This window comes from Chelon labrosus (genome assembly GCF_963514085.1).
Source record: "Chelon labrosus genome assembly, chromosome: 16".
Taxonomy (NCBI): Eukaryota; Metazoa; Chordata; class Actinopteri; order Mugiliformes; family Mugilidae; genus Chelon; species Chelon labrosus.
Window position 1 is genome coordinate 25,396,191 of NC_140349.1, and position 16,944 is coordinate 25,413,134.

General features: G+C 42.4%; 1 protein-coding gene across 1 annotated transcript; it reads left to right on the plus strand.

Annotated features, from left to right (window-relative positions):
• Window positions 1–763: 763 nt before the first annotated feature.
• On the plus strand, window positions 764–15,960 carry tent4a (terminal nucleotidyltransferase 4A). The gene is made up of 14 exons (XM_084562939.1): window positions 764–1,685; window positions 5,079–5,202; window positions 6,461–6,507; window positions 6,605–6,725; window positions 7,562–7,669; window positions 9,254–9,382; window positions 9,612–9,825; window positions 10,370–10,496; window positions 10,593–10,696; window positions 11,154–11,329; window positions 11,795–11,944; window positions 12,100–12,273; window positions 12,928–13,008; window positions 14,358–15,960. The coding sequence occupies exons 1-14, from the start codon at window positions 877–879 to the stop codon at window positions 14,514–14,516; spliced, it is 2,523 nt and encodes an 840-aa protein (XP_084419065.1). The 5' UTR covers window positions 764–876; the 3' UTR covers window positions 14,517–15,960.
• Window positions 15,961–16,944: the final 984 nt, after the last annotated feature.

A 16,944-nucleotide genomic window follows, 5' to 3' on the forward strand; every position in this document is an offset into this window, starting at 1 on the left:
AGAGGTTGAAATTGTGACCCCGCAGCAGTATTTCAGATGGAAGCTGACAACGTGTTGTGGTCTCAGTCTTTGCTCTATTTTACCTCTTTCAGGGTTTTTAAATATTTCCAGTGGGTGTTTTTGCCTGTCAGAGCTTTCATGCCACATGAGGCGGTGGATTATTCAGTGAGAAAGACAGATTCCTGGGAGGGGGGACAGACTCTTAATGCTCACAACCGCCATGGCTTTGCCTAGCTACAGTATAATTACTGATTTCAGTTTGAATATGTGCCAATACTTCCAGGATATTACCAGTTACCTGCCATTCCTGCCATTCAGTCACTGTCCACTCTCTTATTGATGGGTGATTCCCTGTGAACCCACCCCCCCTGCCCCTCCTCCCACTGGTGAGTGTGCAAGGATCTCTGGGTTCCCAGGCCCTGCTTTAAGAGCCTCGGACTTGTAGTCCCTTGTCCATTATTGGCATTTTCTGTGTACTTCATTTGTTTCACAATTAAATATTTATCAAAACAAGATTTAAATATTTATTCGGCGCATTTCATCAGCACCCCGGCTGAGGAGCGAAGGCGGAGTGGGCGGATGGGGGGCGCAGTCATCATTTAAGAAACCCCTAATAGAGCGCATGCGCATGGATTTGAAGAGAATACGCCATATTGAATTCCCGTAGGAATCAACTAGCATTTTTTCCAGCTAGCGGTGTAAATGGGCCACTTTATCAATGGTCCTAGTTCGGTTTAATGTTTAAATACGTCTATTTTCGTAACCACGGAGAGCGTAGCGACCCTTAAAAGGTCCAGGGTGCGGCGCAGATTCACAACGGGCTCTCTGGTGTGTGTGTTAGATACTTATAGGGGGGTTACCAGAGAAAGAAGTTGAATGGATCCGAGGGTAGCTTGGATTCAGCCCGAACAGAAAGGACCTGCGAACGCCTTATGGATGCACGTCTGGGAGACCTCTCAGGGAGTACGGACACTCTCCGCTCAGCAGCAGCTCCACAATCAAAACCATTACGCGGCGTTGGATGTTTTAAAAAATGTGGCGGCGAGCAAGAGCATTTGCAGCAGCAACGGCAACGTTACTGCCAGCCTGGGCAACGGCAGCAGCCATCACAGCATCATGAACGGCACCACACACGGTAGTAGTATTAACGGCACTGCGATTTCCTCGCTGGGGATAGCGCTGTCCAACGGGAACGTACACAACTCTTTCACCGCGACAAACCTCGCCGAGGCAGGTGAGGGGAAAATCCTGCCCCAGAAGTCTGGATCTGTCTCCTCCTCGTCTTCACAGGAATCCGGGGCGGACAGTCCCCCTTCCAGCTGCTCACTTGAGAGGACTATGGGTGGAAATGATACGGGCAATATTAATAAAAACGTCGGGGGTGCCAACCTGCTCTTCAACTCGAGCGACAACATGGACAATAATGTGAACCTTTACCACCAACATCACCGTCACCTACAGGAGCACCCGGCTTACAATTTACAGCAGATATGCGCGAAGCGTCATCAGGTTCACCCATCTGTGTCTGTAAATCACACACACAATCACCACCCAGGCCGAAGGAAAAGTGACAACAAGGCGAGCACTTATGGGATGAATTATTTGCTATCAAACTGCACTAATGGCAATTATGCGAGCACTTGGACTCCCTGGAAGACGAGGAAGTACAACCCGGGGGTCCTAGGGTGAGTGTCTGAACGCTATGGGGTTAAAAGGCTGAAGTTGAGTAACGTCTGTCTTTTGCTGCTCTTTCAGCGGATTAATGTATTTTATGTGTGTGTGTGTGTGTGCGTGTTAAGCGGTATAATAGTAACGTGTTGTATCTGAACGCTGTCCAGATACCCTGACATCATTGCAGAGTAATTTGGAGTCAGGCTGGATGTTTTCTGTCGCCGTTGGATGGTTAGCTAAATACCCACCGTTAAATATCGTAGTTGCGTAAAGGCGGCGATAGACGGCCTGGATGAGACCGGAAGTGCCGTGATTTTGTCCTCTGAATTTTAAACTGGACCGTTAAATAATTCTCATTTCCAACACGCTACAGTAAAATACAGCTGTCAAATATTGCGTTCGATGAGTTATTAAATAATTCGTTAATCTCGTAAAAATGCTGCAGACACTGTCTTTTCATGGTGTCATTTATTTAGAAGGTTTTGACCGGATATGCTGCTTTTTAAATGTTGTCCGTTTGTTAGCACGACTGTGAAGCTAATAGCTAACTTGGCTAACGGTTTCCCCTGTAACTGTAACTTAAAGTTACGGAGCCAGCAGCTTAAAAACGGAATTACGGAACTTTTCCCACCAAGGAAAACTAAAATTACACTGAAATAGATATATTCTCCTAATAAAATATATATATATATTATTACCTTTTAACTAACGGGGTTAAGTAATGTTCGTAAGTAAATGAACCGTTCATTCTTCAGCTTTATTAATTAGTTGCACAATAATAGTTTCCCGTCAACTTAATGTGAGAGTGTGCAAGCACTTTGGATTTAAAGGTGAATATTGTATGTTTCAAGGCTTTATACAGCGTTTTATTTCATATTACACAGCATGTGTATACTAAAACAGCTGAGATATGTCTGTCTTGTTTACTCTATTGTATTAAATTCTGGAAGACTGGCCTTTATACCCAAGTTATTCTGGGTGCAACCACAGTTGACTTCCTTTTTCCAGGTTACTCTTCATTGAGCACTCCCTCATTATGACATAACATGCAGCAGGGGTGGTTACACTTAAGAAACACAGTTTGATCACAGATTATGTGGAGTATATATTATTAGATTAATCTCACCTTTCATACAATGTGATATTTAGGAATGGTTAGTGGGTGTTGTGTAAATGTATGACACCTGGTGTAATAAGAACCGTTTAACCGTGTATGTCGTGATTGTTTTTATATATTTATAAATGTGTAATCAGTTTTGAACTGACAGGGATCGTCTTACAAAACAAATGACTGCAGAAGTTCCCGATGTGTTGCACAAACTTGTGATATTTGAAATGGCTGCTTGCACCCATATGGGAAGTTTCTGTACAATGAATGTGTGTTTGTCATGAATGCAGTTTGTCATGCTAAGTTTTCTGACATCCAAGTTCACTGTTAAATGTGAGTTGTTATTGTTTTAACATGCGAAAGGGTAAATTAATGGCACATCTTATTTGTGGTTTCACAGGTTTTTGATGCAAGTTTTGGCTTGTACACTGACAAGTGTTGTATTGGGTTGCCTTCAGGGGTGTACTTTGAAGTCCCATGCAGGGAGGGAGGGTGCATTTCAAATTGAAAATACCATTCAAATAACTGTGTAGTTACACGGAATTGAAATATGGATTATCAGCGATTAGGTTTGGTTAATATAAAAGTGTGAATGTAAAATACATTATAGTAGAGGGTACCATTGGTCTCTTTAATACTGGTCCCTAAAGTGGTCAAATACTGATTGAAGTTGTTAGCCAAAATAATTTTTGACTTTAGTTTATTAGGGATGTCTGTTGTAGAAATTTTGATTTTGACTGTGGAGTGTCCAATAATAACTATGCTCTCGGACAGTGGTGGACTCTTGGCATTCATACGCCCTGGTCCGACTGGTTAGCTGGCAGTGTTTTCACCAAGGAGTGGGCACATGGGCTGGCTGTATCTCCTCCAGGGCTCTGGTAATTGATTGTGACAGTCCCCCTCTTCTGTATTTTACACTGACAACAGGGTGTGCATTCCTAGAAAAATGAATAGCCACAGGGATGAACAGACTTCCACTGTTCGAAGGCATTTGACTGGTCAGAAATCTTTATGTTATATATGCCTCTTTGCTGTTGAACACAAAAACATATCAACAGTAAGCCCGCTTCAGGCCTACTCTGGTCCTAACTAAAGCTTTGTTCCACATTCCGATCAAAACCTCAGGTGTATGTTGTTGTAGCTGCAGCTTTGCGTGTCCAAATGTTTTGACTGAAGATAAGAAAAATGTTGCAACTCTCATTATGATCACTTTTGTTCTGGCCCATATTTGGACTATGGCTACGTTAAGGGCTAGGATTACTGTTGCTCTTATGCATTAGGCCAAAGTTAGGTTACAGACAGAGACTTTGTTTAAAATGTCTTGATCTGTTGATCGAGAAGAATAGAAGAACTTTAATTTGCTTTGTTACAACATTAAATTTTGAATAGATTTAAACAGTTGTGATTCCAAAAGGGATTTATGGCTTTGAGACTTGGACTTACACTAGGGTTGAGGCCGTGGCACAAAACTCTCATGAACGTAAATTATTGATGTTACATTAGTAACAGTTTATCTGGGATATTGTGCTTCCTCTGTAACTCCACTTCTGCGCAGCTGTACACTGATGTTACAGACTGATACCATTTTAAATAAAGTTTGCCAGAGTACAGGCAGCACAGAGCACACCGACAGACTATAGCCAAGATTTATTTTGGCCTGTCATGAAGTTACTCATGGAATCAAGGTTAATTAGTGACATTTAAGACGCCCTGACACTGGTGAATTCAACATATTAAACTCTGAAAGTGACGATCTCTGACGAAGGTTTTTTAACACTGCTATGATATAAAAAAAAACCCCTAGATTGACTCTAGGGTCAGTAGTGACCCGTGTAACCAAATAATTTCTCATATGCAGAGAAATGTTTATAATATAGAAGCTGTGGAGCAGTGCTTTAGCACTAGCTGACTGAGAGTTCAGTTAAGAATAATTGAGTTCTGATTGGGATATGCCCTGATCCCCAATACTGAACATCTGGAATCCACTAACATTCAGTTGGTATTTAATCTGCATTAAACATGTGTGGTTGATACCAGACATGTTTGAATATAGTTTCAATGTCCAGTGTGTTGCTTCTTGTTTTGGGGTTAATCTGGACCTCGTGTAATGGGTGGTAGTCAGCTGAGTGAATGAAGTACATCTTGAGCTTACATGAGTTTGTTCTACCCCAAAACCTATGCTATATATTTAGTAGTTCTGTAGTAGAATTTTTTTTTTCAGTCCAGGTTTTATACTGATCTCTGTCTCAGAAGAGTCACTGTGATGAGAATAACTCTCGTTTGTCACTTTTTCCTTCAGACTCCACGAAGAGGTGATGGACTTCTACAACTTCATGTCTCCTCGACCAGAGGAGGCAGCAATGAGGAAGGAGGTGGTGAATCGGATAGAGATGATCATCAAAGAGCTTTGGCCAACTGCAGATGTAAGACACACGCATACATACATGCCTCTGTTTATTTGATCCCGCCCCAGTAACTTAATATCTTAGAGAGCAGTCTCTTAAATCACACAGTTGGCTCATGGAGGAGGAAGTATTGGCACTAGTTTGACATTTTGGAAATGCTCTCAACCTCTTTCCCAGAGAGGTGGATCAATATCACAGACATGTGAGTAGGGTGAAATTGAGGCTATGGAGCTTAGCTTAGCTTAGCTTAGCTTAGCTTAGCTTAGTTTAGCTTAGTATAGCCTGATCACTAAAGATATTCAGTCCAAAAAGTTTAGTTTTATGTGGTTTACGTGCTAAATGGTTTCTTGATGACTGAAGTTCCTGGCAACCTCATGATGATGATGATGATGATGATGTTTGACTAGTCATTGGCAGCCTTTCTGCTGAGCTAAGCTAACCAACCCCTAGCTGGAGCTTAATATTTAATTCTCGTGAAAATAAAATGTATCACACCGTGCCTCCCACAAAAAGTCCTTCAAAAGAGCCATTCTGTGAACTTTTTATCATGGACTTTTCAATAGTCACATTCAAGCACACATTTTTATTATAATTTTTTAAAGCTAACTAGAAGGATTGATTGTAGTTTCTGCAGAAGGAATGATCAGAAATTACACTTATTAATCAGTGTTGTATTTAGAAGTTTGTGCACTTTGTGTGTGTAGAAATAGTGATGGAGGATCTTGCTGCTGGTTAAGATCAGTGCAGTGAAGTTAGGTTGATGCAGTGCCCCTCTCATTACCTAATGATGTAAAACATGCACAGCGGTGATTTGTTGCCTGCCAGTCTTCCCCACTTCCACTGTGAGCCCTGTTGTCAGGTAAATGGATCAAGACTCTGATTTGTACCAGCCTCCCTTTTCATTTCAGCCTATTAATCCTGGCCTGTCCTTGCGCAGTTGCCTTGTCGTATTTACCAGACGGAAAAGGAAAGAACTGTACGTCGCTTCCTTTGGTGGGCTTTCGCTTGCAGCCGCCAAGCGCAGCATTTGTTTTCATACCCATTGTATAGCTAATTTGGCAGCATATTCTGTTTGGCAGGGTTAACTGTCCCTGAAGTGGAACCTGGAAAAAACATTTTTGAACTGGATATATACACCACAATGCAGGATCTATAGTTGTTCCAAAGCAGGTTGCCAAGCCCTTTGTGGTCTGAAATGTGATTTGAAAGGCGGTGTCACTGTGCATGCTGTGTCCTGTGCTATATTTCACTCATCATTTTCCTATTTCTTCAATAGGTCCAGATATTTGGTAGCTTCAGCACAGGGCTGTATCTTCCAACAAGGTAAGACATGGTATTGCTACATAAAGAAAAGTCGTTATAAACTATCAGTTGGTTTGCTGGGCAGTAATTTAATGTTCTTGCCTTTTTTTCCTGTTAGTGACATTGACCTGGTGGTGTTTGGGAAATGGGATCGTCCCCCGCTGCAAGAGCTAGAACAAGCTCTTCGCAAACACAATGTGGCTGAACCTTTCTCCATTAAAGTGCTGGACAAGGCTACAGTGAGTAGAAGCAACCAGACTCTGTTTCTTAACTCTTCTAGCTACGTGAATAAGCCAGGCGGTGTTCACAGCGTTCCTAAATAAGGACAAACTAGTTTGCAGCAACAGATTTGAATAAAATAGAGATTGCCGCCCCACATATTGTTGCAGTGATTAATGTGTGTGTTAAAATTGCTTGACAGTTAATTTTCAGTCTTCTCGGTTTTATTCCTCACAGTAAATAATAAAATATTATAACCCAAGTAAGTGAACCAAGAGTTGAACTAGAACAAACACACATTTTACATTCCTAGCAAAGTTCTACTGGACCTCAAATGGGCAGTTGGACACATAGAGCTTACACTCCACTTTATTCCCTCAGTGGAAAGAAATAAGAAGAGGTGCACTAACCTGTGAGTCTCAATTAGTGTCCTCCATCTGTTCGCCTCATAGGCCTCATTTTGCCAGTTTTGTTGGACCTGATGCCCATTTTTCCTGATAAACAGTGTATTATGATGCAAATGGCGACATGTGTACATAGTTTACCATAAATGTCTTCTGCTGAGGTCGGCGATTTGGCTCAGTTCAGTTCCACTTAAACTTCCCTTGTGACAAAGTGAAACCATCATTGTACAGTTCTGTTGAACTAATTTGGTGGAAGTGTTTATTGGTGTACTCCCACAGTGGTAGTTTTGGAAATGGCAGCTCGGTAGCCCACACATCCATCTTGTGGGGGTGTGCACGCTACGAGGCAAACCATTACAAGCATGTTGACTGACATGATGATAAGCTGTAGTTATCTACAGTTAGATAATGGCTAAAATGTGTGATGATGTATTCCTACCACTTTCTTTCAGGTGCCAATCATCAAACTGACAGACCAGGAAACTGAGGTGAAGGTGGACATTAGTTTTAATGTAGAGACTGGAGTCAAAGCGGCAAGCTTCATTAAAGACTACGTAAAGGTGAGAGAGTTCGTCTGTCTTGGAAGCGTTACTGTCAGGTTGCAGGCAGATGTGGCACTGACGTGTCATATTTATCATACTGATTTAATTGTTGAATCTGACCAAAAGACGCAAAGAAATGACACACAGAAATTCATCTGAAGTCGCACACTAAAGGAAATAATGCCATAGCACGCATTACTAAGAATACATACAGATGGAGGACTAGTGCAGGAAAGGGTCATGTAGACATATTTAAATAAAAAAAAAATAAAAAAAACACCAGAGAAGTCACATAATTACCATTTTACAGTAGGGTCTAAATACAGAACTTTGGAAATTCCCTCTGTGAATCAGGCAAGCCAGCAGTTTAAAGCATTACACTTCACTCCAGTGTTGTTCTGGCCCGTTTCATTTCCTAAGTGAAGTTGGAACAGACCCAGCAACCGCGCTCAGTATAATCTCCTCTTAACTCGACCTGAGTCTGCGTGGTGCTGAAGATCTCGTTGCTAGATCTACTCAGCGGGGTGAATTTCACCCCGTGGCTCTGACAGAATTCCTGCTGAAGGTGGATCTTTGCCTGTTTTTAGTCATGGCTTTAGTAGCTAATGAAGGAGAGGAATTCCAGGTGCTGACATTCCAGCAAGCAGCTAGCTTTTGGCTTTTGTCCGCTGTTGTAGTTGTGTGTTTGTATTCAGATTCTCTGGGAGCACATGTCACAGCTTGAAAGGCTGCTGTCAGCATCCATCCAGTTATAGTTGATGTTGTTAATCTTGTGGGCGTGACAGGCTCCAGTGCAGTCTTGTTATTGACAGGTCATCTCAAAGTTCATTTTTATATATTAGGTTCCCATAAAGCTAGCTGTAGCAGAATACGTCCCAGTCTTGTTCTCACTACTTTAAAGCATACAGTACTTGAAAAAGCTTACCAAGTCCTGCTGCTCCACTGGCACAGATAAGCACACACGCGTTGCCAGGAGTATGCTGCCTTTTCAATTGGAAAATTAACATATTTGTAATTCCCGTTCTCAGCCCCTCTGGAGCTTCACACCACTTCACATTGCTACTTTTTTTAGAAAGTCTGGCCCAGTTGGCAGCAAGATAGAGCATTGATGTTAATAGAGGTTCTAACAGTTTGTATGTTGCATTGTTGCAAGTTGAATATTTAAGCTACACACTCCTGACATGTTACAGTCATTTGGGTAACTTTCTCTCTCCATTTTCAATGCACGTTGGTCCTCTAACTCAGTGGTTCCCAAACTTTCTCTGCTGGGCCCCCCTTTGGTACATAAGTTGTCTAAAGGTGGGCACACTCACCGCATTGCAGCGTCATTTTTTTAATTGAATCTCCGGCTCCGTCCCGCCCGCTCCCGTTGATTATTTGCTCTATCCCGTCCCTATCACATTACCAACAGTGAAACTGACTCCCGTACCGCGCGAAAAATTGTCGCACTCTAATTCGATCCACGCCCTGCGCCCCCCCACTTTGGGAACCACTGCTCTAACTCTCTGTATAAAAGTAGAACCCACCAGTTCCATCCTCAATCCTCAGTTTGACTGAAGCAGCTGTTCTCATTCCACATCTGTCTCTGTTATCTACTTTCAGAAGTATCCAGTGCTGCCTTACCTGATCTTTGTACTGAAGCAGTTTCTGCTGCAGAGAGATCTGAACGAAGTCTTCACCGGGGGCATCAGCTCTTACAGCCTCATCCTCATGGTCATCAGTTTCCTACAGGTATAGTAACATAACCCCACAAATGTAAAACATGCCTCATTGTTTTAGTGATTCTTACAGTAAAACACTATATATGGCAGTGGTAAAAGTATTTTATTTGTACAGCTGGCACTGATCTATTGATACTAAGGCCCACGGGATTAGTATTCACATAATTAGTTGTGTAAAGCAGCATTCATAAAAAAACTTTTCATAATGCAATAACAATCCAATCTTCTTGCCTCTTCAGCTCCATCCTCGTATCGATGCCAGAAATCCCAGTGAGAACTTGGGGGTGTTGCTGATCGAGTTCTTTGAGTTGTATGGCCGCCATTTCAACTACTTGAAAACAGGGATTCGTATTAAAAATGGAGGCGCATATGTAGCCAAAGAAGAGATAATGAAGGCCATGACAAATGGATACAGGCCATCCATGCTTTGCATAGAGGACCCACTACTTCCAGGTGTGTCTTCACAGAAATACTATTTTTAGTCAGTGTAAATGGCTACCGTATTACAGCTGGTTCAGAGAACCAGTGCCTCTCTGAACAGAGTCAGCATCTTTGTGCACTTTCACTTGTAGTAAGAAGCAGTTAAGCTATGGCGTTTGACCTTTTCAATTTGAATAATTTGTGTTTGAAATAATTTTAGTTTGCCGCCATCTGGTGGTGGTGCGTAGAATGACATGGTGGCTGGCAGCTATTGAATCAAACACTACACTAGTTTTCACCTGCACTGATGCTCTACAAACAGAAACGCAACCAACGTTTATGAAGATGCTTTGATCAAATAAGAAAATGACACATAGTCTAATGACTTTGACTTTGACTTAGTTAGACACATGTTGAGTCCAACACTGTTTGCTCAAATTGTGTTTTTAAAGTAGTAGTAGTTGGTGATGCAATCAAACCATTTGCATGTAAGCAGCAAATTCTGTCACGGTTGATGTCAATTTTATATTTAAAAACTTGGGTTAAATTCATTTTAAATTTGTCTTTTTTTGTGTAGGTAACGATGTGGGGAGGGGTTCCTATGGTGCCATGCACGTCAAGCAGGTGTTTGACTACGCCTACACTGTCCTGAGTCATGCCGTGTCACCTCTTGCACGGTCGTATCCCAACAAAGACTGTGAAAGGTTAGAATTCAGTCCCTTACAAAAAGCTTTACAGATGAAAACACTAAAGAATAAAAGTGGTGCTCCTTTTAAAACACGTCTCTCTCGTCCCTACAGCACGTTGGGGAGGATAATCAGGTTGACCCAGGAAGTGATCGAGTACCGGGAGTGGATCATTAAGAAGTGGGGGGGCAGGGATTTGGCACGAACAGACAACAGAGGTATGATCAGCTCATATGCAGTCAGAACAGTTACCATTGATGGTTAACTGGTTAGTAGGGAATGTCTTTTGGTTCTTTATTAAAGTAAATTTACTGTCTATGAAGCCAGTAACTTGTGACTAAATATTACAAATACAATAAAGAATAGAGCTATGTTCACAGTATGAGCAACAATGCTACAAAACAGCTACGTACGTTGATGAGCTTCTGTTGAAATGTTGTTCCAAAGCATGTTGACGTTGTTATGTTGAAAAAAATGCTGGAACACACACAAATAATTACTTGACCTGTGACAGCATGATTGGAGTGCTGCCAAAACGTGTCATTTTGTAGTTTCATATTGCTAGCTGCTACTGAACAGGACTTGTAGCCTGGTGTTTTTTGGTCAGTGGTGCGAACAGTGTTTTATTTTCCTGCTGTGGGTCCAGTTCAACCTCATCACTTACTCTCTCCCCAGTTTCTCCTCCCAAGGAGTCGGAGCAGGAGTCCTGTGTGCTGGGCGGTGGTGTCGGGTCAGAAGAGCAGCAGAGGGACTCTGTGTCGCCTCATAGTGCAGACTCTCCCATGTCCATTTCCAGTCCTCAGCAGCACTCGTCAGCCTCATCAGTGTCCTCACTATCTGGATCTGACAATGTAAGAAAACACATACACATGTGCAGGAGAAGAGAAAAACAAGCACTGTAAATAATCAGCGACAAGCTCTTGGTTTGTTGCAGATTTACTGGGGCGTGTCTCTTGTAAACTGTATTTCAATGTGGCCATTCTCTTCTCTCACTCTTCCCACATTTCCTCTATTTCTGTTAAAGGCAACACGATAGCCACCTTAATCTAGTAGAAAACATCTGTGACAATGTTCGTTCAGTTTTTACCTCTGTAAAGATACTTTGCAGCTATCATTTCTTGTGTATGTGCAGTTGATGTCCAGCGTAATTGAGTAATACTGCCATTCACCTGGTATGACTCCATGCTGCATGACCTGATTTGTTCCTACCCATTTGATGGAGGCACGCACAATTTGCATCTAATTTTCCTGTTTAGATTAAAATATGCTCTGTGGTGGCTGCAAGTAACACAATATCCTCATCTTTAATCTCCCAGGACTCTGATTCAACGTGTCCGTTCCAGCCAACCCTGCCAACGTTTCCATCTTTCCCACCCCTTGGCCTACCTTTACCACAAGGCCTCAACCTGGGCACTGGCAAGCATGGCATAGGAGGACACCATCTGCTCATGCCTCCAGTTTCACAGGTAGACACAAAGCAGTAGCCACAGGCTATTTTTTTGCATTTGCTTTGGTCAAAAATGGAACAGTGGGAAATGTTCAGATAGTATTTAGAGAACCAGTGTATGAGATTTGCAGGAGTACTACACTGTAGTTAATTGTTATCTCTTCCATCTGCCAGGCTCGTGTGTCACTGCCCGGGGGTCTAGCAATGCACTCCATACCTGGCAGACAGGTGTGTATAGACACCAGGCTCCCCCCCTTCTTCCACATGCCCCCCCCAGCCCATGCTCATGCCCCTGCCCCTTCCAGCCCCCAGCCTCCGCCCAGCCCCCACTCCAGCCACACACACAAGGTAGGCGCTGGGTCTAACAAACACACTCAAATGCACTGTCAAGGCAACCTTGTCTCACATGCAGGTTTATACTCTTTCCATTTTCTCCATCTCTCATATATCATCTCAAATGTTCTCTCCCTCTTCTGCACTCTTCAGTCTCTGTCAAATATCGATTGTCTTTTTTTGTTTATTCACTCTTTCTTTTATCAGGCGGTCTTCAGAGTAATTGTATATCACATTACATACATTTACATTTTTTTGCCCGTTTTTCATTCCCAAATGACCAGTAGATAATAAAACTACAACTTTGAGGCCTTATGTTCCCACCTGTACCTGTTGCTAGGAGAAATTACATAAACTGCCAGAGAAACATGATCTTTAACACTTTGATCCCATTTTAGTTCTTACTGCCTACTGACCTGTCAAAAGAATAGTTCAGCATTTTGGGAAATGCACCTATTTGCTTTCTTGCAGAGATTAAAAGGGAGTTATGATAGGTTTCATCATTGTTGAATTTATATATATATAATGTTACAATAGTTAGATGTTCATAACGTGACCAAAGTTTCAAATAATGAAGTAATCTGTGTGAGCCAAAAGCTCAGGCTTAGGCTGCTCTCAACACTTGGTTTCCAACATTTGTTTTCTACTTTCATGCCAACCTGACGTCAGCTCGTCACAGATTTCTTTATACGATCATCTGCTCCAGGCACAGCACACCCACGAAGTCAAACCACGGTCTTCTTGGTAAATGTATGTACACATTCTTGCAAAGTCTACTTGAGTAGTGTTCTAGACATTTAATGTACTCCAGCATACGAGCAACAAACTCTGTGTCACACAACAAGCAGTCAGTGAACATAACATTATAGATGAACACATCCTGTTGAAAGTTTTTTTTTGCTACGGACCTTAGTGTTGTCCACTCTCAAGTTCAGCGTCAGATTCATCCTCGAACACTTACAGATGGGTTTGAGAAGTGGCTTTCAATCAAGAATTTTTAGGGATGCCCAAATTTATTGTTTGTATATTGGTACCAGAAACGCAACCGCCAAAAAAAGAAATTCCACAAATGGCCACTTGAGTCTGTCTCTAAGAGCAAGTCAGTCCTCATAGACCTCCATGTTAGAATGGCCAACATTACAGCAGAAATTAACATACATGTACGTGATAAAGGGTTTGTGCCTATAGGTAATTTCAATATTCATGACCTCACACATTGTTAGTGGTCTGCCTGGGCCTATCTTGAACAGTTTTTGAATTAGCTTGGAGAAGGACTGAGCCAGTCACTGTTCTAGAGGACCACCCACACTAAACATTTATTAATGGCTGTGGCCAGTGTTTCTCTGTTGTCACATCAGTTTTGCTGGCTAAATGTCGTGTTGGTTATTTGCAGTCTGACTCACACAACCCTATTTATGTTTGTATTTATACGTTATTTATGTTTTATTTAATAATTCCTTTTTACTTTTTGCTTTTACATTTAATTTACATTTCCCAAAAAGCTAGAGCAATGCAAGAACTAAAAAAGTTAGAAATAATGTTGCAAGATGAGCAAGTGGAGGCTTCCTCGAAGCCTGCCAGTTAGAAGGAAGTATGTTTTTAGGGAAGGGTCCTCAAAGAGTCTGGGACATTTGCATGCAGTGGCTGTATAGCAGACAGTATGAGTAAATTATGTAAAACTCCTCTTGTGAAGTTCCAGAATAAAAAAGAGCATGATAGATCTCCTGTAGAGACTTTGCTCTAAAACAGACTAAAGCGAGCAGTTTTCACCTTTCCACGGAGTCAGACTAGCTGATTCTAGCCTTTATGTTAGCAGAGATGAAGATGAAAATAGTATCTATCCTCTTAACTAAGGCTCGGCAAGAAAGCAAATATGCATTATTTTCCAACATGTTTGAATTGAGTCCCAGAACATGGTTTTATTCCCTTGCATTGTGTCTAAACATGCAGTAAAACACAGTACATACAGGTGTTTATGAGTCTAACTGTCAGTCTGCCCGGCCCGTAGTTTTTCATCACAGAAGAATGAAATGAGCATCACCTGTGAACGATAACTGATCAGCATTTTTCTCTGTGTTTTTTTCTCCATACTTTCTCAGAATGGAGCCAAGTTCAATGTGAAGGGCTTCCACAACCCGCCGCTGGTCAACAACGCTGTTCTGGCTAACCGCGGACACACTCACACGCACACACAGTATCACCGCAACACTTGGCGACGCAGAAAGAGGGACAGCCTGCCGGTTAGCCTCAGCAGATAGAAACCACTCCTCTCCCCTAACTCTTCCTCCCTCCCCTCTCTGGCCGCTTACCCTGGCTCTTCATCCGTGGTGAAAGAGGACGGGCGGGCAGACAGAGGACCAGAGACCAGCAGTTTTCACTCTGGGGCTGCTGTGACACCGAACGACAGCCCTCAGCTCTGCATCTTCATCCTACTATCTGTACCTTTCCATTTCTGCGTGACTTTTTTTCACTTTGGTTGACGTCAGTATTACGTTACTTTCAGTATTGTTTTCCTCGCCTGTGTTTCAGGTCTCTTTCCGTTTGTTTTCTTTATTTTTGTGGGACTCGGTGTTGATGGCATTGCCAAGTTCAGTTCTTGACCTCGTTTTGACCCTTGCGGCCAAGCTGCTTGTGGGCTTTTTTGTTTTGTTTTTTTACAGTTTATACACTTCAGAACAAACCGTTTTTCATTTTGTGCAATACAGTTTTTTTTTTCACGTTGAGACAAAAGTAAAGGCTTATTTAATTTTATCTGTGTATATGTAAAGGCATTTTATACTGTTATTTTATTTTTGTAGAGTTTTAAATTTTGTTTACGAAACCTTTCCCCAGGCAGCATCTCTGGAGTGTGCGTGTTCATCACTTGTGGTGTTTCTGTGTGTGCTGGTGTGTGCGTGCGTCTGTGTGTCGTGGTTGAGATGGACCTGCTGTTCAGAGGCCTCTCCCCTCCTTAAATATGTTCCGTTCGAGAAGCGGTCACAGAAAGTTATTTGGAGCTCTTATCTTGATATCCCCTACACTTTTTGGGCGAGGTAAACGACCAGTTCCCCTGGGATGGCGTGTTCCTCAGCCCCGTAAGTCTAAAGCATGGTGGAGGGAACGGATGAAAAATGCAGCCTGTGATCACCTGAGTGACGAGGGGAGATGATGTGCAGCAGGTAGACTTCAGCAGTGCCACCTGGAGATTGTGTGTATGTGTATATCTGTTTGCGTGTGTCCTTTACGGGAATGTGTTGTTGCCATATTTTGTCTGTCAGGGGAAGGTTGGCTGTGGCCTGCTACTTTTACCATGGCCATCTTTCACTCCACTGGAGGTCATTTTAAAGGAAGGGCTTCCAGACGGTGCAGGATTTTGACCGGAGAGAGCCTGTTCCGTTATATATGCTCGTGTGTTTCCATTTTTGTGCTGTTTTTTTTTTTTTTTTTTTTTTTTTTTTTTTAATACATATTGTAGGAGAGCTGGGGCCGAGAAGGCAACAGCTTAACTGACTTGAATTTATCAGGATTAGGGTAAGAGGGCAGAAAGCCACTGATTCCAGGTCAGAGATCTCCTCAAATGCTAACGCTGTCTAGATGAGAGGTGTGGGTTGTGGAAATCTGATCCCTGGACTGAGGTCGACTATCGCCCTCAGCTGTAAATCAGTACACACCAACTCTTAGAATTCTCAGCGATACGGTTTTCTCCTTTTGTGATCCTGGACAAAGGAGAAGGAGGGAGGGTGCTGATGGGAGGTGGGGGGGGGGTCTTCCTGAACCAAGCACCCTAGTGAAAGGGAATTATATTTTGATTCCATTCAGGAATCTTGTGTATATTTGATTGCCAGGTACTTCCGCTAATTGTTTGCAATGCCTTTCTTTGTGTTTACTTGGGAGTGTGTGTATGACGTTTTTTGCGAGTAGAAATACACACACTCACAGACAGGACTGTCGACGGCTGTGACTCGCCCTGAACACTACACACCCTGGTGTTATTACTATGCAAGTGGATTATTCTAATTATTGTCAACCCTTGTATTTTTTTTTCCATTCGGGGTTATTTTCCATTGACAAACTCTGCTTGTTGGACTAGAGCAATGTCACTGACTCTCAAGCCAACTCATGTGAACTCTAACTCCATCCCCTGACCCCCTTGTATTTGTAAGAAGACCCCGATACGTTTCAAAGTCTAGTTTTTTACACCTGTCGGTGAAATGTAAGAAATGGGGGATGTTAATATCAGTGGTTGGGTCTGTGTAGTGTGACATAGTGAAACGTATGTAAGAAAGTATTGAGACTTATGACTTGACACTACAGGTTTTTAATCTGAAGCCCCGGTGTTTATGAACAGGTGCACCCAGAGAGCGACTTGCACTCTGCAGGTGCACTTTAGAAGGGGCCAAAGTGTCCGCCAACAATTCTTGACTTTTAACTGAGACTCAGTCAGTACTGCTACGCTATTTATATGGTCTCTGTTTCTTTTTTTTTTCTCTCTGACCTGTCAGCCAACACTGCACCTGGCAACCCCTCCGTCAGTGACGTAGGGTTTTGCTTTGGTGTTCTGACAGGTCACAGGCAAAGCAGATTATGAGCTAATCATCACCTCCATCTTAGAGATTCCTTTCAATAATTTAACGATAAAAATCATTGACACCATGAAAAGGGGGAGACACTTTTCAGAGATGTGTCTAGCCATACTACTCTATCTGT